General features: G+C 43.2%; 1 protein-coding gene across 5 annotated transcripts in view; it reads right to left on the bottom strand.

Moving 5' to 3' along the window:
- The window catches only part of SFMBT2 (Scm like with four mbt domains 2), a 211,521-nt gene that overhangs the window by 84,466 nt on the left and 100,183 nt on the right, over window positions 1–26,872 (bottom strand). For 4 of the 5 annotated variants that reach the window (XM_061435755.1, XM_061435754.1, XM_061435756.1 and 1 more), the window contains 3 exons: window positions 16,013–16,101; window positions 14,139–14,385; window positions 5,265–5,362 (listed from right to left, as the gene is read on the bottom strand). In XM_061435755.1, the coding sequence (XP_061291739.1) occupies window positions 5,265–5,362; window positions 14,139–14,385; window positions 16,013–16,101 (434 nt within the window). Of the gene's footprint in view, window positions 1–5,264; window positions 5,363–14,138; window positions 14,386–16,012; window positions 16,102–26,872 lie in introns of those variants that run through there. The other variant, XM_061435757.1, reaches the window with a different exon arrangement.

Genomic DNA, 26,872 nt, shown 5'->3' with positions numbered 1-26,872 from the left:
TCACCTGGCAAATTAGGAACTGCTGTTTCTCATTTGCAGGTCTTTTTGATGTACATGGGAGTTGTCCGTGAAACCTCTGTAATTTAACATTTGCAAACAAGAGGGGTCACCATGGCAGATTACGATTTATTTATAAGAACTGCAGAAAATGAAAAGCAGCAGTAATTATAAAAGGCTTATGAGTGTCTCATATATGAAACACTACATTGATTATCATTAGATTCTTACGGTCTAGTCTCCCTTGGTCCTATTTTTAAAACTTAACTAAATTCCCTCAAATCCACTCTTTATATTTTAATACATACTTCCTGAATTAGAACTGAAGCAGGTAAGAAATCACTGGACAAAAACTGATTTAGCCCTGTCCTTCATTTTTCATGACAAAAAAACTCTTAAGAGAAACCCACCCTGGTAGTCCCTTGTGAAGACAAAAGTAAAAAGTTTTCATTGAAACTGGGGCATTTCACTTTATCTGACAGTGGGATGTATCGTAAATATATGATGGCTTACAAAGGTAACATAAAATGTTTAAAAAAAAAGCCAGTGAGAGGCCTTGCTGATTTGTAGCACAGGAATATATATGTAATATTTTCTCTCAAATAAATTAGTATTGTTTTGGGGATTAGTCTTTATCAAATCTATTGGGTCTCTAAATGATGAGACTGGTTTTCAAGAACAAAAGTTCACTATTTTCCAATAACAAAAAATATTTTTTTAATCCCTTCCCCATTTTTAGCACTCATTTCATTAACTATTTATGTTTCTTCTGAAGATACGTTTTGAAATTTATCTGCACTTTTCAAATAGGGAAGTTAGAATTCTCAGTAAAATATGGCATCCGAAAATCATTTAATGTCCTCTCTCAAATCAAGGGCAATAAATTGTCTCTTGTTTTAATTCAACTGCTAAGAGAGTTTGAATCTCATCCATGCCCCCATGTAACATATCTGAATAATTTACCTCCATGCATGTGGAATTACTCAGTAGAAAATACTACTCTGTGGTTTCTGAGATTACTGTACATACATGAAATATGGTTGTCCTGGGTGGAACCGCATCTCTTTAAAAAAAAAAGGCACATCCACCAAGAACCTGCGAATCTGACCTGGTTCAGAAAAAGGGTCCCTGCTGCTGCTCTCAAGTGAAGCGGAGGTCACGAGGCATCAGCACGGGCCCACACTGAACGGTCAGTGACCCCACAGGGGAAATCTGGACAGACACGCAGGGAGAAGGCCACATGCAGAGGGAGGCAGAGACTGGGCTTCGGCTGCAGTCACATCCAAGCAACAGCAAGGACCGTGGGCAGCCCCCAGAAGTGAGGACAGACTCCAGGGACCCTTCTCCCTCAAAGCCTTCTGGGGGGCACGCTGCCGACACCTGGGTATTCACTGCAGTCTCCACGACCGTGACAAAGTGCATGTCCGTTGTTTTCAGCTACACAGCTTGTGGTACGTTATTACAACGGTCTTTGGAAACTAACACGGTGGTCGTTCTCAGGATTTCAAAATTAACCGTACAAACATTCACTGCATACAAAGTCTGGTTCAGAAAATTTCCCCTTTCTTTTCCACCAAACTGAAATAAAAGGTAACATTTATGAAAGGGTTTCATAAGCTTAAGAACACAGAATTTTCAATTCAGCCAATTTTTATTTATTAAGTGCCCACTCCATACACCCTTAGGCCCTGTGAAAAACAGAAAACATTCAGTATCTACTCTTTAAAGCAGCGACTGTACAGCACAGGGAACTCTGCTCAATACTCTGTAATACTTTAAGTGGGAAAAGAATTTTAAAAAGAATAGACACATGTATATGTGTAACTGAATCATTTTGCTGTACACCTGAGACTAATACATCATGGTTATTCAACTATACTCCAAGATAGAATAATTTTTAAAAAGCAACTGTTAATTATAAACAAAATACTGAGGATGAGGACGATTCTCAGGTACTCCATGAAAATAACATGGTTTCTAATAGAAAACATTAAAGTGAGAGAAGGAGGTAACTGGTGTTTTTGAGAAAAATATAAACAGTTATGAAACCTTGGAACTGGGTCAAGAGCACTATGCAGAGTAGCTACTTAATAAACAGCTAACAAGTTAATTATTAGTTAAAAATATACATGTGTGCTGTGTTGCTTCAGTCATGTCTGACTCTTTACAACCCCAAGGACTGCAGCCCGCCAGGCTCCTCTAGTCATGGGATTTCCCAGGCAAGAATACAGGAGTGGGTTGCCACACCATCCTCCAGGGGATCTTCCCGACCCAGGGTTAGAACCCATGTCTTTCACATCTCCTACATTGACAGGCAGGTTCTTTACCACTAGCACCACCTGGGTATCTCCTAAAAATATATAAGAATTATTAATGTTTATATATTTTGAGTCTTGGTGTTCATAATTCTAAACAATAAATCTGCATATCCAATGACTCTGTGACTATTCATATATTACTAACTCAAAATATTTCAAATCAACGAGTAAAATGAATTTGTCTGTTCAAGAATTCATTCCATATTTGAGAAATATTTACTGAATATGACTTGCCACTCCATACACCCTTAGGCCCTGTGAAAAACAGAAAATATTCAGTATCTACTCTTTAAAGCAGCGACTGTACAGCACAGGGAACTCTGCTCAATATTCTGTAATACTTTAAGTGGGAAAAGAATTTAAAATCTTTTCCCACTTAAAGTATAGGCCAGGAGTTATGTTTCACTGAATGAATGACATGAGAACTTTACCCTACAGTCCAAGCTACAAGACTTTAAAAAAAGGGAAGTCCCGGATAAAGATGGCAGATTAAAAACCCACATTAATTTCACCTCTTCCTAGATGCTAACCAAAATTATAGTAAAGTCTTTTAAAGACACAAAGCCACTCAATCAGCAACTAAAGAACCGAAGCTAAGGACCTCCCTGGCAGGCCAGTAAGACAGAATGTGGCTAAGACTCCATTGCAGGGGAAGTGGGTTCAATCCCTGATCGGGGAACGAAGATCCCACATGCTGCTCGGTGCAGCCAAAAGAAAAAAAAAAAAAAAACAAGAGAAGCTAAAACACACATGAACAAGGAATAACTAAACTTGCTCAACAGAGCCAAATAAGCCTCCTGCAGGAGAGCTGAGACCCAGTCCTATGAACAGGGCAGAACCTTCAGAAGGCTCAGAAACCAGTAACAGCAGGTATGTCTCAAACTGCGGGTGAATGGAAGGTGATAAAGCAAGAAGCGTGGGGGGATTTCTGAGAAGCAGTCAGACCCCAGGCATCCTTCCCTCCCCAACTCTACAGACCAGGGGTCCCCAAGTCTCCTGTGAAGAGGATGAAGCAGGTGGCCCCTAGTCTGTGGGTGCAGGTACATACAAACTCAAGGTGGAAACCCCGAGCCCTCTTTCTGCTACTCAGCTTCTAGAACGCAGGCAGCTGGACCTGAACCCCTGGTGGGAAGTTGAAATTCTCCTCCTCGGAAATCAGCTAAAGAGAAAAAATCATCATACAAAGAAGAGGCTCCTGTACAAAGGAGGTCCTGCTACACGGCCCAGCCCGCCCTCAGCATGCACATCTCCCTCTTACTCCAGGGCACAGTGAAGGGTTCTCAGACACCCAAGGACAGCCTCGAGCGAGAATGGCAGAAACCAGAAGCAACGTGGAGAAAGCAAACTATTCCGGGAGAAAAAAAAAACTTGACAAAGTCAATAATTCCAACAAGAAACACTCATGATTCCAGGCTGAAAGAACAGGAGGCCATAAACAGGAGCAGTCACAGAAAAAAATGCCAAACAAGTGCTCGTGGAAACACAACAGCACACGTGAGTGGAGAAAACATCTGACAGCAGAGCAGACGGAGCCGAAGACGAAAAACTGAAATGAAGGGAAAAAAGTTACAGTGCCAGGCTGAGAGCCCCACATCCACATAGTCACAGGTGAAGAAAATAAGAGAGACGGAAGACAGGACTTGAGAAGAAACACCTCTAAAATTAAAAGGCGTGAGTGGCGGTCACCCAACGTACCCTGCACTCTGGATGGACACAGACACCTATAAAGGTCAACTGTCGTGAAATTTCAGAAGAGTGGAGAAAAAGAGAATATACGGTGCCAGAGGAGGAAAGGAAGAATGAGTAACTCCGGATTCTCGACAAAAGGGACAGCCGACCTAGAATTCTAGACCCAAGCTATCAGAGACGTACGGAGATAGAATCACAACTCTTTCAGTCCCTCAGGATGAGGGCAGGGCAGGCTGCCAGTACGAGAGGCTGGGCTGTATTTTATCATCTTCGTAACCTGAGGACAAAACGGCAGAGTAAGCCAGCTCCAGATTGTTAATGACACCTGACTCGTCCTGACCACGCTCTGCAGAAGGTCCCAGGGCCAACTTGAGGCCCCGCTGCCCAGAGCAGATGGGAAGGTTCGAGTCATTGCACAGAAATGCGGTGCTGGGTGTGTTCTGAGAACCGGAGGTGGACAAGCAGAGACTGTAAGCCGCGGACTGCAATCTGTGTCACTAAGGGATGTCCAGCACCTGCAGTTCAGGATGCAGTCTGGCTGATGATCCAACTAGCTCCCCAAGATTAGCTCAGGACTGTGCCTACCTAACTTCCCTGAAAACTCAGTGGAAGGTGAGGCCTGTTTAGCACCCAGGCCATGTCCGGCTATCTCCACTCCAGAGAGCAAGAAAATGCCGTCTCCTCCAACAATCAGGGCTGGTCTTGCTCCTCATGTACATGGTCAAGAGTAAGTCGTGTAACGTTAAGGAAAACATAGGTAGGTAGTAACAGGACACGGACACGCAAGGACATGGTTAACACCAAAGTCAGGGATCTGGTTACCCAGAGCCAGGAGTTGTCTGAGCCATCATGGGAAACAACATTTTTTTATCAAACAAATAACAAAATTAGATTGCTCTATTTTCTTTGGTTTCTTTGGTAAGGAGTAAGAAGGTGAAAATGAGATTTCTATAATCTTATATGACAGAAAAAAAAAACCTGTAAATCTTGAAAAAAAAAATTTAGTCAGATTCGGATTATCTCATAATATACTTATTAATTATTTAATAAAAAGGTTCTAGGCATTATCTTGGAACGTGGGTATTTGGGAAGATTACAAAACCGAGCGAAATGGAACAGACAGCGTTTTAAACAGTTAAAATGAACACCAGTCAAGAAGGTAGCTTTTTAAATAGCGGAAGTACTGGGAGGCAGGCAACTCCTTAAAACAGGGTTTATTCTTGAAAAGAGTAGATAAATTGCAAGGAATCAACATCTTACCTTAAACACTTCCATTGGAAGAGGAAACTTAGCAGCGTCAATAAGAGATTTCTCCAGAGCACGTTTCCACTCTGAGTCCGTCTTCAAAGGATAGATTTCTGTATCAACAGCAAATCACATAAGAGTTTAAGGGCTGAAACGTTCTACCGGGTGGTTCTTTGCTCAATTTTATCTTCTCAGGGTTTCATAATAACTTGGCAGGCTCAGCAGCCGTAAGCATTCACACCCTGCCCGCCATAAAAAGCCACCTGCTAAAGAGATTTCCTTGAGTTAAATAGCAACTTGGGATTCTGCGATCCGAAATAAAGAATCGACTTAACAGGGCTCTTCTTCAGGGACTACCTGCATGCATTCTGTATGTAATTTGATGGAATACGTCACGTTCATCACACCTTCATCCATCCTCAGCCCCAAATTCCACACATCACCGGGGAAGTCATATCCAATGATGAAGAACTTATTATCTGGTAAGTTTCTAAATAAGAAAAGACTCTTGCCTGGCGTTTTCGGTTAGTACAGCCTATTACTCACTAAATCTCTAAGCTCTCATATGCTAAAAATAGTCCACATAAGCCAGGAAATTATGAAAAGGTAGATTAAAATTTACCAACCAAGTTTAATATTTGTACTTGAAATGTTGCTAACACATCACATGGTGCCCATGTTTCTGCCCACGGTGGGGAGAAGGGATTTACGAAGGGAGGTTACACTGTCTGAATACAAAATTAGAAGAACAAAATTGGTGAGCGCTGTTTTTACCAGTTGCTGAAACTGCAGGGGAATTTTATGATCTGATCTCAACAGATTTAAGACCTTATCAAAACAGGATTTGCGGAAGCACTCACTTGAAGGAGATATGTTTATACCTTCGCTATATCAACTCAGGCTACTTCAGACAGATAGCTAGGATATGAATATCAATTTGAGCACAGTTAAAAGGCAACATTAAGCCTTTGGGGCTGTATTTTTAATTTCTTGCATGTCTGCTTTTTAGCAGGCAGCCATATATTTTGATGCTCATAGCGTCTGAACTCACCTTGAGCTTGAATTGCCTGTGTTTTAGCAGTTTATTCGGTCTTTGCAGACTATCACAATTATGGTGGGCATGCGGTGCTACCAGAGGGGCCAGGTTATCAATGCCCTGCCTACCGTCAGTCTTGTCAGCTATGTCAAGTCCCATAAAGGATACTTAATGACAGGACAGACTCTATTTATGTAAATTGTCTATAATCCTTCCTAGCCTCTTATTTATGCTCTTACACCTCTGCAGAATTCTTTCCCCCAATTTGGTATTTCAGTATCAGAGCAAAAATAGAATGAGATTCTTTTTGGTAGACACATTCAGGGGAATATAGTTAGCCACTCTCCCAATAAACACCTTTGCAGAGAATGGTCCCTCCAGCCTCCACAGGTGAGAAGGCGGGGGGGCCAGAGGGATAAATTACTTATCACAAGGTCCCACAAAAAAGGAAGAGGGACCAATTCACGGAGCCTTATGAAGTGTCCCGGGAGGGTGAGGGGGATTCCCTGGGATGCACTGGTGCTCCAGCTCAGGGCGCTGCATCAGAACCTCAGGAAAGAGGAAGGCAGTTCAGGTTTCTGAAGCACAGCCCAGAGGACACCAAGCGCAGCAGCTGCAGAGGGGTCAGATGCGCCAAACGTGCTCAGTCGCTCAGTCCTGTCCATCCCTTTGTGACCCCGTGGACTGTAGCCCACCAGGCTCCTCTGTCCATGGGGATTCTCCAGCCAAGAATACCGGAGTGGGTCGCCATGCCCTCCTCCAGGGGATCTTCCCAACCCAGGGATCGAACCCACGTCTCCCACATTGCAGGCGAATTCTTTACCACTGAGGCACCAGGGAAGCCCCAACAGGCGGGGGCAGGAGGGAACAACAAACAAGATGCTGGACTTCCTAAGTAAAACAAACCCACTTTTCTAGGGTTCTGGAAGCAGGTCGATGGGGAGCTCGATGTTGTAATAAAAGGAGAACCAAATCATACAAAAGGAGAGTGACTTCTAAAGACAAGGTTAAAGGAAGGTCTGCAGACATACAGGGAGAGAAAAAAGAAGAGAAAGTACCGCTCCCTGAACTCCCAAGGTCTGTAACTGAGGACTCTTGAGGCAGGAGGAGCCCCTGAGACAGAGAGGAGGGTAAAAAAAGAGTCGTTAAAAATTACCCAAGGCTGAGTAACTAGATTCCAACAAAAAAAATTTTTTTAAATACTAAGATAAAAGGGCTGCTGAGTATCACCAAATAATATGCTGAAATTGAACGAGTGGGATTATGGTCTGACAAATTATTACATAAATTAATGTAATCTTTACCTCTGAAGAGAAAGGTAAGAGAAACCATATTTAACCAAAGAAAGGTAAAGAGAAACCTTTAATTAACCAAAAAATTTAAAAAAAAATTATTGAGGACCAGAGCAACGAAAACCCAACATGGTCAGGTCCAAACTCAGATCTGAGCAAGGAGATGGGCAGCGATTTCTCTGGGGCTCAGAGAAATGCTCACAGCCCTCCTGACAGCTGGCAGAACAGGACTGGACCAGTCGTGTCACCCCAGGGGGCTGAGTCCACCTGATGCCATATCTGTTCAAGCAAACCAGAGAGAAGTGTCATAAAGCCTAGTACTTTGATCTGAATATAGGTCCCCCTAAAATTCATGTTGAAATACTCAAGGTGATGGCCTTAGGAGCTGGGGCCACTGGGAGGTGACGAGATCATGAGAGTGGACCTCCCAGGATGGAATCAGTGTCCTTTTATAAGAGAGACCCCAGAAAGATCCCTACCCTTTCCTCCAGGTGAGAACACAGTGAGAAGACACGTCTACAAACCAGGAAGTAGGTCCTCATCAGACACTGAATCTGTTGGTGCCCAGATCTTGGACATCCAACCTCCAGAGCTGGGAGAAATCAATGTCTCTTGTTTATAAGCCCCTCTTTCCCATCTGTTATAGCAGCTGGAATGAAGAAAGATACCTAGGAGATCTTGCCAGACTTTCATCTCTGTCCTACAATCTCAAGATGCTTTGCCTTCATGCTGAGGATATTAAATTCTAATACAGAATTTAATCCCACGGCAGGGCACACTGTCTTAAAAGGTGAAAAATTAGCTGCAGTTTTGTCAGTACCCTCAGCCACCTGCAGAAGCTAAACACCTCCTAGTTTCAACAAGCAGAGAACAATAGTCTGTATGTGTGTTTCATTAGACCGAGAGGTACTTGGTTATGCCAGTAAGTTTATGGACAATAAATAGCACCATTAAAAGAACATAAAACATGTTTTTAAAGTGATCGTGTTGCTGGTAATTAAAGAGTGTATCATGTCCATTTCTGTTGGTAAGAAGTTAAGAGGCAATTAAAACCCGGCCTGACTCATCTTGAACTAGAAACCTAAGTGAAAACGAGGTGTCCACCTCTGCAGACTGGCCATCCATCTCATGGAAAGCGCAGGAGGAAAAGGGACGAGTGAAATACTCATCTCACAGGCTGAGGTAAGCACAGGCTTGGAGGGGCAGTCCTCTTTATTTATGCACCCCACATCCCCCCACTCCCTCCTTCTCCACCAGCCTCGGATCAGTGAGGAAAGGCTCGACTGTGCTTCTTCATAGACGCTGGGAAGTACTGTGGATTGAATGCTTGTGTCCTCCCAAAATTTGTATGTTGAAGCCCTAACCCCTTGATGTCATGGAGCTTTGGGAAGTAATTAGGTTTAGATGGGGTCAGGAGGGTAAGGCCCCCGTGATGGGATTAGTGCCCTGGCAAAAGGAGATACCAAAGAGCTCTGTTTCAAGTACACGCTCGCTCTCTGTCAACATACAGATAGAGATACACATATATATACATCTCCATGCACACACAGAGAAGAGGACAGGGGACTTCTCTGGCGGTCCAGTGGTTAACGCTTCATGCTTCCAGTGCAGGGGATGTGGGTTTGATCCTTGGTGGAGAAATAAGATCCCACATGTCATGCAGCACAGCCAGAAGATTAAAAAAGAAGAAGAGGCAGCCAGGTGAGGACCCAGCAAGAAGGCAGCCATCTACAAATCAGGAAGAGAATCCTCACCAGCACTCAACACTGCTGATGCTCTAACCCTGAACTCCCATCCTCCAGAACTGGGGATTTGTGTTTTCCAAGGCTCAAACCCCTCAGTCAATGGTATTTTGTTAAGGCAGCCCAAGCTAAGATAAAAAATAATGACTGTTTTTGGAATAAGAAACAGTTCATGTAGGAAGCATCTGAATTAGATTGAGAAACGTCTAGCTCCAGGCACTATCTAAAATAAAAAGAAGGGGGGGGATTGGGGGGGGGTGGGTGACATAAAGATTTTGAAGGGAAAAGATATACAAAAGAATATAGAGATAAGGATCTAAGGATTTTTCTTAAACCTCAGAAGTTTCATCTCTTTAGTTTCTGCAAAAACATGTCAGATTCTATCTGCTTTCTAAACCTCCAAAAACACAAAAGCAGGTGATGCGGGGGGAGGGAGGTGAGAGGGGGGTTCAGGATGGGGGTATACATGTATGCTGCTGCTGCTGCTAAGTTGCTTCAGTCGTGTCCGACTCTGTGTGACCCCATGGACTGCAGCCTACCAGGCTCCTCCAACCATGGGATTTTCCGGGCAACAGTACTGGAGTGGGGTGCCATTGCCTTCTTCCGTATACATGCATACCTGTGGCCTATGCACATTGATGTATGGCATAAACCATCACAATATTGTAAAGTAATTATATTCCAATTGAAATAAATTTAAAAATTAAAAGCAGGTGGGGCCTCTCAATGACCCCTGGACCTCAAGAGCCTACTTAAATTTCTTAGAAAATCAAATACAACCTTAATACTCTAATCACAGATTGAATATTTAGAAAACACCAATCACCTGAGTAACAGCAGCAAAGCAAACATGGCGAGACTCCCATTTTACAGATGTGAAAACTGAGGTTCCAAGTAGAGGAACTCACCCAGACGCTCTGCGGCCAGTGACAAAGTGGAAGGAGAGGCCCACTTGGACCCTGACTCCAAGCCCAGGTTCCTTCCCCTCTGTCAGGTTTCTCAAACTCTAGTCACATGGAGACCTTTTTAAAGGAAGAAATTCCCATCCTGAACACCACAGACCTCATATCCTGGAGCTGTCCCAGGAGTTAAAGAGATCGCATCTCTACTTGCTCAGAAGCTCCACTAACACTTCAGGGCAAAGTGAACAGCACAGTCTAGGGGTATCTCCACCAGGCTCTCCCCTCCAAATTGGCTTCCAAACTCCCATCAATGATTTGGTTCCTGGAAGGTGGACTTGGCTAATTCCTTCCTTCTGTCTTCTAGACACGTTTGAATTTGTATTCAGTCAACTCACTTGACACATAGTTACTGAGCACCTACTATGTGCTAGACAGGGTGTCAGGGGGCACAGCAGAGACTGGGCCATGCACTTTGAGTTCAGCATCCAAGTTCTGGATGAAGTGAGGGCATAAGAAAGCAGTCTTCCAAAAGAGGAGACACACAGAGAAAAGTTGGGGACCCCAGAGGAGGCCGCATGCCAGAAAATGAGCATATGAGGGGAGGCATCAGGGATGCGGGGCTGGAAAAAGAGCTCCAGATCTGTCAAATCATGCTCTGCCTTCCATTCAGCACTGAAGAAAGGGCACCTGTGGATTCCCCGTCCCGCCCTGATAACACCTGAATCACCAAGGACGCAGGAAGCCACTGCCCTCCCGTGATCACTGGCATTTCACCATCTTCCGTTCCCTCATCTGGTCTTTGCTAAAGCTGGACTCTCCTACCCCTCAGCACCTGCACCCCTGATGGCGGGTGGAGTGGGGTGGCCACACCCTCTCTTTAATCGCCCATCCACCATCCCGTGTTCTCGGATTCCATCCAGAAATGGGATGCAGGCTTCTCGCTGGCAGACAGCATAACAGCCAGCACCTTCTCCAGTGTTTCAAGACCTACTTGCCAGGTACTACTACTGCGTGTCCGGCTCTGCGTGACCCCTAGACGGCAGCCCACCAGGCTCCCCCGTCCCTGGGATTCTCCAGGCAAGAACACTGGAGTGGGTTGCCATTTCCTTCTCCAACGCATGAAAGTGAAAAGTGAAAGGCAAGTTGCTCAGTCATGTCCAACTCTTCGCGACCCCATGGACTGCAGCCTACCAGACTCCTCCATCCATGGGATTTTCCAGGCAAGAGTACTGGAGTGGGGTGCCATCGCCTTCTCCGCAACAGGTACTATCTACCACCTACTTCTATACCTCTACCTGTACTGAAGAGTTGAGAAATACTGTGTCCTTTAAGAAACAGAAAGTATCAGGAAAAGAAAGGAGTTGTCAGCTCAGCAAAGAGGATAGGGTGACCTGGCGCAGCCTCACTCTCAAAGTCCAGGCAGCCCTCCAGGCCTGCCGTTCCTGAATATTCCACCCTTGGCAGAAGGACCCCCGAGGATGGCAGAGACTGCGGATAGAGAAGCCTGAGAATACGGAACCTGTGGATGGGAAGATGGCGGACGCAGAACATCAAACCTGCAAATGCAGAAGGTCAACTGTACTGCGTTATTTTATACCAGGGACTTGAGCATCACTGGATTCTGGCATCTGTGGGGATACTGGAACCAATCCCCTGTGGATACCAAGGGATGACGCTCTACCCAAAGTGCCCCTTATCTGCCCTCCTTGCCCACCCTTCCATCTCAACTTCTTACCACCTGTCAGTAATGAACACTTTCATTTACTTAAGTGTGTTTGGGAATAAGACAGTTAGTGCTTTCTGTGCCAGCCTGAAAGCTGACTCCCACCTAGACTTCGGTCAAGGAAAGAGCACTGCCATCGTAGTTTAACAAGTCACATCGGGTCCTGAAACTAATTTACAGAAACCCAAAGGACTAGATTCTATTCCCAGGTGTTGGTCTGCTGAATCAGGTAGAAGTCAGAGTTCATCTTCTAACTATTGCATCTGAAGAACTCAAAATCATACTTGGGGTGACCTTTCACCTTTTAATTTCTTCTTTCCATCCACAGCCTTTCCTGTTGACAATTTACATGTTGAAAATATAAGTTCTTGATGAGGAATACCTTTCCCAAAGGCTTTAACTCTTCAGTGAAATGAACAATTCATGGTCAGAAAATTACTATGAGTAAATACAGTCTATTCTTGTCCTATAAAAACATCAAATTATCTTAGAGAGAGAGGTCTCTTCCTTTATTCAAGTATTTCCCTAGTTTCTAGAGGGACACTTTCCATTCTGGCCATTGAGTATGAGCAGAGGAGAGGGGCGTTACACAGAGTTTAAGAGCTATTAGTCATCCTTTGCTTTGCTATAAATTTATACTGGCAATTATATATTGCTCTTAAAATTTTACAGCAATTAGATACTGAACTAAGATTTACACACCCAACTTTCTACACGAAATAAATTTCTCCTGTTAGGTCATGAATCCCAAGGCAAACCTTGGGAGCTAAGGCCTCTCCTCACAAAACCGACAGGCCTTTCATTTGTAATCATATCCCCAGACTACTCAGGATATAAGTGGATTTCTTGCCTGCTTCTCATAACATTGACAAGAACAATACTAATAAAATACCACGTTACAGGTTTATACGCCTGTCAAATCCAACACAAATGCAAACACATGACATGGAGAACCAAGACACTTTTCAATTAAAGCTCTTGACTGATGGAAAAGGGAAATATGACTCCTCTGCTTCACTTCTCAAGAAGAACTCTGGCAACTAAGATGGGAGGGGAAAGGCTCTGGCAATTTTAATGAAGGAAAGAGCCAACTCTTGGCTTCCAGTAAACCTGTGAAATTGACCAGAATGAAAATCAGCAAATTTGGGAAGATGTATTCCTTCCTTGGCATCTTTAATTCCATGAGAATCCAACATTTTTGTTCTACAGCTATCTATCAAAAAAGGTTGATAAGCCCAGTAGGAGGCAGCAGGGGAAATTGTGTGGAAGAAGAAGGGGACCTGGGAATCTGAATTCCAGCACATTCCTCCAAAAAACTGTGCAATCTTAGACAGGTAGCTTAAACTCAGTCTCAAATTTTCTCTGCCATAAGAGGAAATATTCACCCGAAACATGTAGCACTTTTTTGGAATCAAAATAAACAACCTAACAGATGTAAAATCACCTGGCAGGTAGAAAACATTCAAGAATGGTTATTTTTGTAAACTCTGAGGTTTTTGCCCAATTGGGTATGTCAGGAAGCATGATGTCGTCTTCTACCCAATTAAATCTGTGGAAAGGCATTCGTCAAGGTATTTGAAGCTATTTGAAAATCTATGATGCACCAGCGGAAAAAAGCATGATGGTTTTCTTTTTTGCTATTTCCAGGTCAGGACAGATAATGTAACGATAAGCATTTTATTTGAATCTGCATTTTACTTGAATCTACAGATGGATGAATGGGTGGGTAGATGAATCTATGGATAGAAGGTTGGATGGGGGAATGAATGGATGGATGGATGAGTGGGTGAGTGGGTAGATGGATGGATGAATGAATGGACAGATGGATGGATGGCCGTGGGTAGAAGGGCAAATATTTCAGAACCTACTTGCAAGACTATCAAATTCCTAAAGAAAAGCAGAGAATATTGTCAAGTCGCCATGCACTGGGTCTTTTATTTCCAAACCAGTGATTCCAAAGGAACCAGATCAGCTTTTCCACAGCCTCCTGCTCTGCTTTCTCATTTCAGAACACTATTCATTGAGGTCTTGGGTTCCATTCACAACAGAGTGTTTCAAGTTAAAACACTTCCTGCGCACGAGTACAAATGGGAAAGACACCACAGAGCTAACACATGTTCCAGAGAGACACCCAGGAAAATAATCACATCTCTTCCGACAACATTTGAGAACGGCTGAAGCTCCCGCCCCTTACCTGAAGGTGGGTCCATTCTGTATTTATTCTCTTGACACCAACCAACTGGTCGAAGTCTGTAATCCAAGTAAAACAACCACTGGTCATAGGATTCAGTGTCCTCCAATCCCACATAGCGAAGGCGTAATCTTCCTCCAGCATTCTCAAGCACACTAACTATCCAGTACTGAAAAGGGTTCTGAGAGTCCTGCAGCTCTATTAAGGAATCAACTGTAATGAGGTCTATAGGGCCTTTCCCTCGCAGAGGCTGTTTAAACAGAAGCAAAACTCCTTATTTTAAACTTTATTTTCAGGTTCTCATGGAAACAGATGACAGCAGAAGATAATTTTTTTTTTCCACACCATCATCCAAGCTATTGGCAAACAGTCTGGTGTTTCCCCTCCACCCCCACCCTCCCCTCCCACCCCCCACCCTCCCCTCCCACCCCACATCCATCTTTCCCAACTCAGTATCCAGCAACAAAACCACAAGCAAATACAAAATAACAGTGTGTGCTAAGCTCTCACCAAACAAATCACCCTTCCCAGACACAACTCCATTTGTGAGGGTGCTTTGAAGAAGCATTCCACCAAATTTGCCTCAAATTGGAAAACAAGTGGGAACAAAACGTCTACTTTTCCAAGCGATGGATCCATCTGATATGGGGCCATCAATTTCTACCTTGACTCAGCAGACGTCTGTCTTACGATGGCCCTGCTCTCATCATCAACACCCTCTCATACCATAAAGCGTTAATACGTGTGGAGGACATTCTTGATGAATGCCTAATACACACTAATAATCAGCTGAATTAGACTACTGGGTAACTTGTACTCTTCACCCCACCGTTGGTTTGGAGAATGTATATAATGTCTGCCCCTTCTAAGCAACCTTCTTAGCACATGTTTGCATATGAAAAGGGTGTTTGTTCAGCCAGCCCTGTAGGCAAATATGCTTAAAAAATTAACAAAGTAAGACAATCTGTCCTTTTGAAAGGGTGAGCAACCATTACTTTGATTTGTCAACCAAACAATTCAATTAGTAGCCACCAAGATACAAAACTACATTAGGCAAAATCATCACAAAACAAAGACAACCCTGTATGAGTCTGTGGTGTTCCAAAATTTCAGTATCATTTATGAAAGGCAGGAAATTTATGGTTAATGTTAAGAGAATAATGAGACTGTCAAACTCTGTGTCATATTCTTGGTCATTCATTGTGTTTTCCCCTTCTCAGGGGCATTCTTCAAAAACAGATTTGGTAACTCAATAATGATTTATGACAGTGAAGTCCTCTTATATACTGTTCTGGTACATAAACATTAAAATATATCACAATACAATTATTTTCAAGTAACCCATTTTTTCTTCAGTACCTTAAAACGACCTTAACCACATTTAAATATGGTTAGTCATTTCTCCTCTTGTTTTACAAGAGGGACTAATTCAAATATGATTTAACACGTGTGTTTAAAAACTGGGGCGATGCATAAATAAAACAGCTAATCATTTATCAATACACTTTGAGGCTACACCCCAGCATATGAATGCTTAGTTGTCACTTCAACAAAATAGTTATTCTATAGGATTTTATACGCATTCACAAACATAAGATGGACTGTTAAAGGTACAGGATAGTAGGTAACCATCCTACCATGTTATTCATAAAAGCAAATTTTCCACTTATGGACTGGACCACACGTGGAGACACTTGGGTCCCATTAGAATCAGTCCTCTAAGTGATTCGGGCAAAGACACGATGTTACTTTGCACACTGATGTCCGTGTGGACTCATGCACCCATAGAAGGATATATGCAAAGGTGCTCTTAGCTGTGAGCTCGTGTTAACTGTGCAGCTTCAGATGACAGAGAATAGCTGGATAACAATACATACACCTTCTAGAAGGCTGGCAGGGGCCGTCCGGGAACCAGTCAAATCCCGAATGAGAAATTCTGTCCAGTCTGTATACTTCTCTTTGATAGCTGGTGAGACAAAGGAGAAAAAACACACACACTTCAACAAAGCAATGGAGCACCCCAGCACCTCTGCGTATATATGAGTTCTTTCATGACGTTTCTTCATTTTAGATGCTGTACTTAAAGGAAGAACTAAAATGGCAACAAGGGACCTGCCGGCAGTGGGTAATGGTCTCATCGAACACGTGCCTAGGTTTCGCTGGGCATCAGAAAGGTCAGAGAACATGAGACCCTGCAGTCTGATGTCTGTTTAGAGACTTCTGTAAACAACCAAGGAGATATTTCAAAGCACAGAATCTAGGAGGCTCCAAGAAGAAAGAGGGAATGGAAGAATCGGAGAAAGTTTTCCAGGTGGAAAATAAAGCCAGGCTCTGAATTACAAAAACATATTACTCACACAGAGAGGAGAAAGGAGGGATTTTCAGGCTGAGAGGAACGGCATCTGCTAATGAGAGCAATGAAGGGAGGGAGGAGATGGAGAAAGAACGTCCCTCAGCAGCACACGGTCTGGCTGGAGCACAGAACGTAATGCTAAGTGGCAGGAACAAAGCTGCAGACAGCCCAAAAAGCCAGCACCCATGTTTAATGAACAGGAAATGTCTATGTGAAATCTAAATTTAAAAAATTATATAAATTAACTTATTTACAAAACGGGAAGACGCTCACCAATTTCCAAAACTGAGTTACCGAAGGGGAAACGTGGCAGGGGGTATAAATTAAGACTTTGAGATGAAACATATACACACTACTATCAATATATATAAACCAACAAGGACCTACTATATAGCACAGGGAACTCTACTCAATATTCTGTAATAACATATATTAGAAAAGAATCTGAAAAAGAATGGATATGTGTATACATATAACTGAGTAACTTTGCTGTACATCTGAAACTAACACGCCATTGTAAATCAACTATTTTGTTGTTTAGTGACTAAGTCATGTCCAGCTCTTTATGACCTCATGGACTGAAGCATGCCAGGCTTCTTCCCTACCCTTCGCAATCTCCCAGAGTTTCTCAAATTCATGTCCACTGAGTCGGTGACACCATCCAACCATCTCATACTCTGCTGCCCCTTTCTCCTTCTGCCTTCAATCTTCCCCAACATCAGGGTCTTTTCCATTGAGTCAGTTCTTATCAGGTAACCAAAGTATTGGAGCTTCAGCTTCAGCATCAACTACATGCCAATAAAAAAGTTTTTAAACCAGGAAACCTCTGCATAAAATCAATCTGAAAGCAGCATAAAGGCTTGAAGGGAAACAAAGGAAGCCAATGGCAGAGAAGTCAAGGTAGAGGCTGCTGTTCTTAGTGCAAATGTGACAGGGCCCCAAAGAGCGCAAAAAGCACTGCATTTAAGACACCTTTCTAAAAAGATGGGCTTCCGGGGTAGCTCAGGTGGTCAAGAATCTGCCTGCAATGCAGGAGACCCAGATTTGATCCCTGGGTCAGGAAGATCCCCTGCAGGACAGCATGGCAACACACTCCAGTATTCTTGCCTGGAGAATCCCATGGACAGAGAAGCCTGGCAGGCTACAGTCCATGGGGTTGCAGAGTTGGACATGGCTGAGCAACTTCCACTCCACACTAGGTTCTTTCAAAGCAAGATGCAACTATTTAGCTGAAACCTAAAGGAACAGAGTTATTACCAAAGGAAACCAGGCCATATGAGTGGTGGCAAAGTTCATGGTGTAGGGAAGACCTGGGCTCTGAGCTGGGCTCTGCCATCACTGGCTACATGACTTCAATCCATCCAATTTCTCTTGTATTCTTTCCTCTGATGCTACAACATGTTGCCTGTGTGATGCTATAAGGATTAAAGGAGATACACCTGCTGGTAAAATATAACCGTATCTGGCACATTTATGCAATTAACAGCCTCTCTAGTTCTGTTACAAATGTATATTAAATTATTACACATTCTTATCCAATATTTATTACTGCTGCTGCTAAGTCACTTCAGTCGTGTCCGACTCTGTGCGACCCCATGGACAGCAGCCCACCAGGCTCCCCCGTCCCTGGGATTCTCCAGGCAAGAACACTGGAGTGGGTTGCCATTTCCTTCTCCAATGCATGAAAGTGAAAAGTGAAAGGGAAGTCGCTCAGTCATCTCCGACTCTTCATGCTCCCATGAGCTACAGCCTACCAGGCTCCTCCGTCCATGGGATTTTCCAGGTGAGAGTACTGGAGTGGGGTGCCATTGCCTTCTCTGATATTTATTACTGAGTCCCACAAACTCCAGATTGAAACTTTCAACATGCTTTGGCATGGTCCCACCTGCTAATGCAATATCACATGGGACATGAGGATTCAACAAATGAATTTTGGGGACTTCCCTGATGGTCCAGTGGCTAAGCCTTCTCTTCCAATGCAGGGGTATGTGGGTTTGACACCTGGTCAGGGAACTAAGATACCACATGCCATGGGATGTGGCCAAAAAAAAAAACTGCAAAAAAGAATGATACGTGTTTTTAAAAAATGCATTTGGGGGGCAACACATTCAGCCCATAGGAAGGGCTGATTTAGAAATGCCATTTCCTTTTCACGGCAATCTTCCCAATTCTGGGATCGAGTCCATGTCTACCGCATTAGCAGGCAGGTTAATTACCACTAGTGCCACCTGGGAAGCCCCTTGAGCACAAAGCTTATTTTATTAAAGAAATGAGGCAGTGGAGAATCCTGAATTATAAATGGAAGCACCTACATGTACTATTAAAAATAAAAGACCATAGAGGTCTTGCTCTTGGATTTTTTTTTTTTCATTTTAGAGAGCTATTTTATTTTTTTACACCTTTATTTTTTATTTTATTTATTTTTTATTTTTTAATTTTTTTTATTTTTTAAACTTTACAAAATTGTATTCGTTTTTAAAGGAAAGAAATCTGTATTAATATTTCACAGAAGGTCCAAATTAAATTGTTCCTACAATCAAAAGAACAGATCATAAAATGATTCAACAGGGTTAATAAGCTCCTTCTATGTGCGTGGACCACATTACATACTACTAGGGTTCAAACGTATAGATAACAGTATTTCTGTCTAAAAACAGCTTAGATGAAGATACAGCTTGTAAAGAGTGTCATAAAAGTCACACACACACATATTCCTTAGAACTTAAAAATATACAGAATGGAGGAAAAGTTTGTATTCAAACTTTTAGAACTCTTTCCACTGCAATAAATATACTTGAATAATTACAAATAAAACACCCAAGAGGGTAACTTCTGGGTGGTAGGGGAGTGGAGGTTCCACTAGAGAAACTGCCAAACTGAGCTGTCTTCTGAGGTGGCTGCACACTGCACGCGGCTCCCAACCTCCCACACCCCTGGGGCCACCCCGCCCCGCTCCCCTTGTCTCTCTGCGCTGCTCTTCTCTTCCCCTTTCTCTTCCAAAGGGCTGCGTTATGGCTCTGCGCCTCCTCCTCCTTCTTCATAGAAACACTTTCCCCGTCTGTCCCCAAACGACCCCTCTTCATCTCGCATCCTCCCCCATCTTCCCTACCTTCCACGATACACAACTGTCCTCTCCTGGGATCCCCCATCCTCTCCCTTCCTAGACCTAGTATAACTTATAATTACATATTCATACTCGTTTGTCCAATGACAGTCCCCATCTGATGCCTCCACGAGCCTGGGAACCATCACATCTCTGCATTATCCCTGTATCCCCTGTAGTAACCGCATGCTGCTGCCGCCGCTAAGTCACTTCAGTCGTGTCCGACTCTGTGCGACCCCATGGACTGCAGCCTACCAGGCTTCTCCGTCCATAGGATTCTCCAGGCAAGAACACTGGAGTGGGTTGCCATTTCCTTCTCCAAACAACCGCAGAGCAGGTGTTAATAAAATGTAACCGGAGGGAAGGACTGACCGATTAACAGTTTTATAAACTGAGTCTTCTTTCTTTTTCTTTGAGCCACACTGCACAGCATATCGGAGAAGGCAATGGCAACCCACTCCAGTACTGTTGCCTGGAAAATCCCATGGACAGAGGAGCGTGGTGGGCTGCCGTCCATGGGGTTGCACAGAGTCGGACACGACTGAAGCGACTTAGCAGCAGCACAGCATATCAGATCTTAGTTCCCTGACCAGGGATCAAACACCACGCCTCCCCTATGTTGGAAGCACAGAGTCTTAATCACTGGACTACCAGGTAAGTCCAAATTGTGTCTGTTTTTTAACTAATCTTGGGATGCAAAAGAACTCGCTGAATTCAGATAAGGAACCCCTGCTACCATGGATGTTACACAGACCTTTCAATAAAAAATATGATTTAGCACCGCAGTACACATTATCGTTGTTGCTGTTCAGTCATTAAGTCATGTCCGACATTCACAAAAGAACTGACACTGCATTTTGCTTCTTCTTGTGTTTGCCTGGCTTATAATTGCTTACACATGATGTAAATTATCAAATAAGATTTTAGTTTCAGCACACATCACCCAGAAAGCGGCTAAGTGTTAGTTGCTCAGTCGTGTCCAACTCTTTTCAACTCCATAGACTGTAGGCCACCAAGCTCCTCTGTCCGTGGAATTCTCTAGGCAAGAACACTAGAGTGGGTTGCCATTCCCTTCTCCAGGGGATCTTCCCAACCCAGGGCTCAAACCCAGGTCTCCTGCATAGTAAGCAGATTCTTTACCATCTGAGCCACCAGGGAAGCCCAGAAAGCCAGAGGTCATTCATTTAATTGAGTGGGCATTAAACACCTTATGAGAGAGTACAGAAATTTAATATTTCTCGAGTTCTCCTTCTGGGTGAGTACATGCTACTATGCCATTAGGCAACACTGACACCATTCATTTTAGACAAGGGCATCACCCAGAGATTAAAGAAACTCAAGATACTGTATATTCATAGCTTAATCCCCAAGGGACCAGCTGCTTTCTCTGAAGTGCCCTAGGACCTCTGAGCCCTAGAAACAGCCATAATTTACACAACAAAAGCCATAAAGATAAGACCTATTTATAACATTCTCAAGGTATAACTCATATTACTCTGCATCATATCTTTAAGAGCCTAGAAGATAAACAGCCTCTAAAACTATTAGAAGAAATTTAAAACCTTATCATTGTTCACTAGAGATTTTTATCCAATAAAATATGGAATTTCACTCAATATTGTACATTTTCTTCTTCTCTAGCTGTCATATCCCATTTATAGACATTTCTGCTCTCGCTTTAAACGTTTTCTTGCTTTTAAAGAACACCCTTCCAAAGAGACAGGGATTTTTTTTCTCTCTACTAGGAAAAATTTCCTGCAGCTCTTTTATTGGCTATCACTGCAGAGAAAGTGTCAAGACTGAACTGATATATCCACAAGGGTCCAGGCCTCTAAGTTCAATGGAATAAGACACTTTGTTTATTAGGTTTTACTCTCATATTCTCTTTCTCTCCCTCACACCACTTGTTTCTTTCTATACTTTCTTAGCTAAACAGTTTCTAAATTTTTCTCAGGGCTCCCCATTGAAAGTACATTTTAAAAAGAAATAAGCTTGTAAAAAACTTAAATTCACCTGCCCCTCATATGTATCTGAGCACATGATTCAGTCTAACTTTCAAGAGCTGTCACATTGCTGTGTGTAATGGTTAATTTTATGTGTCCACCTGGCTGGACCATGGTACCCAGATATTCGGTCCAACACTATCCTGTCTCCAAGAGGATATCTTTGGGGAAGATTTACATTTAAATTGGTGGATTTTTGAGTCAAATGGATTCCCTGGTGGCTCGGATGGTGAAGAATCCACGTGCAATGCAGGACACCTGGGTTCAATCCCTGGGTCAGGAAGATCCCCTGGAGAAGGGAATGACAACCTACTACAGTATTCTTGCCTGGAGAATCCCATGGACAGAGGAGCCCAGTGGGCTACAGTCCATGGGATCGCAAAGGAGTTGGACACGACTGAGCGACTTAACTTTCACTTTTGCTACTTTCTGAGTAAAGCAGATTGCCCTCCTTAATGTGGTGGGTCCTCATCTGATCACTTGAAGGCTCCCCTGAGCAAGTAGGAATTATGAAGAAATCAAAGGAGAACTAAATAAACACACAAATATTCTTGCTCGTGGATAGGAAGACTCAATTTTATCAAGATGTCAGTTTGCCCAATCTGACAGATTCAATGCAATCCACATCAAAACCTCAGCACATTATTTTGTGGATACTGAAAAACTGACTCTAAAGTTTACACAGAGAGAGGCAAAAACCCGAACAACCAATACAATACTGAAGGAGAGCAAAGTGGGAGGGTCTTGTGAATGGCAAGTGAGATCACCCACAGGAAGTTCTTGGCAGAGGCTGCTGCTGCTGCTAAGTCTCTTCAGTCGTGTCCGACTCTGTGCGATCCCATAGATGGCAGCCCACCAGGCTCCCCCATCCCTGGGATTCTCCAGGCAAGAACACTGGAGTGGGTTGCCATTTCCTTCTCCAATGTAGGAAAGTGAGAAGTGAAAGTGAAGTTGCTCAGTCGTGTCCGACTCTTAGCGACCCCATAGACGGCAGCCCACCAGGCTCCCCCATCCCTGGGATTCTCCAGGCAAGAATACTGGAGTGGGTTGCCATTTCCTTCTCCAATGCATGAAAGTGAAAAGTGAAAGTGAAGTCGCTCAGTCGTGTCCGACTCTTAGCAACCTCATGGACTGCAGCCTACCAGGCTCCTCCGTCTATGGGATTTTCCAGGCAAGAGTACTGGAGTAGCCATTGCCTTCTCCATGGCAGAGGCTAAGTGTTACTAAATAACAGAAATGGGGGAGAAAGGGGGTAGGGGAGTTGAAGTGGGAGGAGGGGAAGGGACAGGGTCCTATGGACCAAGAGGAGTGGTGGTAACATCACCACACCCCATCTGATGCACTGTGATGAGGAAATAATCCAATTTTCAAAATGAATCATTTTCATTTGGAAGCTACCTTTTTAGATTTCAAAACTGAAACTAAACCATCATCAAAGATCACATAATTGCTTACTGCAGACACAGAAAACGGAATCAAATTTTAAATCAGTTATAATTATTTGAGCGTCTTCTTGTGTGCTTGATGGTGCTTCCCAGGTGACTTGAGTGGTAAAGAACCTGCCAGCCAATGCGTGAGATGTAAGAGATGCAGGTTTGATCGCTGGGATGCGAAGATCCCCAGGAGTGCATGGAACCCACTCCAGTCTTCTTGCCTGGAAAATCCCAGGACAGAGGAGCCTGTCCTCATGGAGGGCTATGGTCAATTTAGTCACAAAGAGCTGGATATGACTGAACTGAAGTGACTTAGCATGCATGCCCAGTGCTTGATGACTACAAGAATCAACTAAGGAGAGTGTGACACTCCAGTGGACAGATATAGGAGGGCGGTGTTTGCAACAAGTTTCTCCACATGCTGCACCCCACCCCACACACACAGCTGTAATCTCCTCTCTGGGCTGTACACACTGGTATTCCCAATACAGAAAATGCTCCCTTTGGCCGGGCAGCTGAATCCATCCTAAATGAGGTTAACAGGGAGGTCTGTGTTTGGTCACACACCCTATATCCAGAGGCCTCACTCACAATAATCCATGATTTGTCTTCAACCACAAGGAAGTGCAGGAGTTTTGCTTCATAAAATAATAATGGGACTTCCCTGGTGGTCCAGTGGCTAAGACTCCATGCTCCCAATGCAGGGGGCCCAGGTTCAATCCCTGGTCAGAAAACTAGATTCCACATGTCGAAACTGAGAGTTCACACGCAGCAACTAAAGATCCCATGTGCTGCAACTAACACCGGGACACAGCCAAATAAGTATTTTTAAAAAGAAAAGAATAGAATTAGGACTCCAGGCAACCTGGAGAGACCCAGCCTCTCAGTGACATCCACCAGCCATTCTAATCAGGAGGTTTTATAGGAGCCAGACAATTAACATGCTCTGTGCTTTGAGCTTCTCCTCAGAGCCTTGCTCCAAAGCCAGACCACCATGTCTGCATTCACCTTTTTGGAGTAGCCCTGAAAGCCCTGCCAGAGATGCAAACCCACCTGCCACGTATGACTCTGGTCCAGCTAGTGCTGGCTTCTCCATCTCTTGGGTTGCCATATTTGTTTGGACTGCTGGGACTGTCACTCAAACAAAAGCCCGGCAGCCAGGTCAGGTCTCTCCTCCCAGACCCGGTCATCACTAAAGTCTCAGACTGACTGTTTATTATATCTCCAAAGCAAAGATTCTTAATATACAGTGTGTGACTGCCTTCATGGCATTCATGAAACTGAGTACAGTGAAACTGTCAGTGAATTTCACCAAACTGAAAGCTCATAAAATTGAATACAAAATTATGCATGCGTGTGTACCTGTGCCCATGTGTTGAAGGCCTCTTCCAAGAACTTTCATTGAGTTCATCAGATTCTCAAAGGGCTATGTGACCCCAGCAAGACTAAGAACAATTACAGGCTTCAAAATCAAACGTTTGGTTACCAAAGAGGAAATGGGGGAGGATAAATTAGGAGTTTGGGATTAACACACGCACTGTACTTACCATATATAAAAATGATAAGCAACGAACTCTACTCAGGGACTCTACTCAACATTCTGTAACGACTTATGTGGGAAGAGAATCTAAAAATAACTGAATCAACTGCTGTACACCTGAAACTAACACAACATTGTAAATCAACTATGCTCCAATATACAGTAAAAATTAAATGGAAAAAAAGGACAGAGGCAATACTATGTTAAAATGCGGCTGCGATGTAAGTCACTAGACTGAGTTCCTTGAGGTTCTTTCTTATCATCTTTGTTGATCCTGCTGCCCAGCACAAAGAACCCCACATAGCTGTCCGAAGTGAAGCAGCTTTTATCACCTTTCTCCAACTCAACAGGTTTAAGACACTACCGTTCTGATTACAGACACCTAGTGAGTGTTCCTTAGGCACCAAGTACTTTCTCATATAGCAACTCAGTGCTTCCAAAACTCCAATGAACTAGTTATTTTCATCCACATTCCACACACACAAAAAGAGATTCAAATAGACTAAGCAGACCTGTATCACAGTTGGTGGCAAATATATTCAAAGAGTGCATTTATAACAGACAGATTTCCATTAACTCACATAATATGCATAAAAGTTCCATTTTTAGAACAGTAACTCCTCCAAACACATATATAATTAAGGAAATAAAACAAATGTGAAACCCACATTATTTCAGAAATTAAGAACATGAAACACAACTACTCAAAAAACCTTTAGATCCTGATCAGACTTCTCAAAACTACTTTTTGTATTCTTTAAAAGATTTGTATCACTAGGTAAACACATTTTAAATAAATAATTGGAAAACTGCCAGCAATGACACCTCATGAAATATTATTTCCCTTAGAATGGAATTTTTTAAGAGTAATACTTCGTGAAAAGTCTTAACTGAGTACTGCTTTCTTAAGAGAGTCAAATTTGATGACATGCTAATTATAATCATTAAAAAAGGTATCATCTTTAAATACATCTCACTGAAGTGTGTTTCTACCTAGGATGAGCAAAACACAAGAAAAGAGATGCGATGAATGCAATGTAAGTATTCAATGTGAGATCTGACATATTTATGATATGCAATGAAATTCCCCTTATTAAAGTCAAGTTCAAGAAGATTCAGAACATGTTCTTCAAGAGAAGAGTGTGATTCATACATAATGAGTCAGGTCCAACTGTGAGTGCCAAGGGCTTGCAGGCATTCTACAAGTAATGGACAAACTCAGTGACCTGAGAGTCATGCCTGAATATAAAACATGGCCCCAGAGCTGCTTAAACTCTCTAAACCTGCCATGTGTGAGAAGACGAATAAAATAGAAACTCTCTTCTATCAAAGCGCCCTATAAAAACACTGAGATTCTCTCTCTCAAGTACTAGAAAACAGAAGTGTTAGTCTCTCAGTCGCATCCGACTCTTTGTGACCCCACGGACTGCAGCCCGCCAGGCTCCTCCGTCCATGGGATTTTTCCAGGCCAAGAATACTGGAGTGGGTTGCTATTTCCTTCTCCAAGAAAACAGAATTTGCTGGCAAAATGGAAAACACATTCCTGAAAATAGATTTATTATCTAGCTATTGTAGTTTAAGTCCTTTCCATCCCTACAGTCTACGAGGACATTATTCAGTTCAGTTCAGTTCAGTGGCTCAGTCGTGTCTGACTCTTTGCGACCCCGTGAATCGCAGCACGCCAGGCCTCCCTGTCCATCACCAACTCCCAGAGTTTACCCAGACTCATATCCATTGAGTCGGTGATGCCATCCAACCATCTCATCCTCTGTTGTCCCCTTCACCTCCTACCCTCAATCTTTCCCAGCATCAGGGTCTTTTCAAATGTGTCAGTTTTTCGTATCAGATGGCCAAAATATTGGAGTTTCAGCTTCAACATCAGTCCTTCCAATGAACATCTAGGACTGATCTCCTTTAGGATAGACTGGTTGGATCTCCTGGCAGTCCAAGGGACTCTCAAGAGTCTTCTCCAGAACTGCAGTTCAAAAGCATAAATTCTTCAGTGCTCAGCTTTTTTATAGTCCAACTCTCACATCCATACATGACCACTGGAAAAACCATAGCTTTGACTAGACAGAAAATGTCTCTACTTTTTAATATGCTGTCTAGGTGGGTCATAACTTTCCTTCCAAGGAGTAAGCATCTTTTAATTTCATGGCTGCAATCACCATCTGCAGTGATTTTGGAGCCCAGAAAAATAAAGTCAGCCACTGTTTCCCCTGTTTCCCCACCTATTTGCCATGAAGTGATGGGACCGGATGCCATGATCTTAGTTTTCTGAATGCTGAGCTTTAAGCCAACTTTT

The sequence above is a fragment of the Bos javanicus genome, chromosome 13, assembly GCF_032452875.1.
Source record: "Bos javanicus breed banteng chromosome 13, ARS-OSU_banteng_1.0, whole genome shotgun sequence".
NCBI classification, from domain to species: Eukaryota; Metazoa; Chordata; class Mammalia; order Artiodactyla; family Bovidae; genus Bos; species Bos javanicus.
The sequence above is the reverse complement of the archived record's forward strand: the minus strand, read 5'-3'. Positions and strand labels throughout refer to the sequence as shown.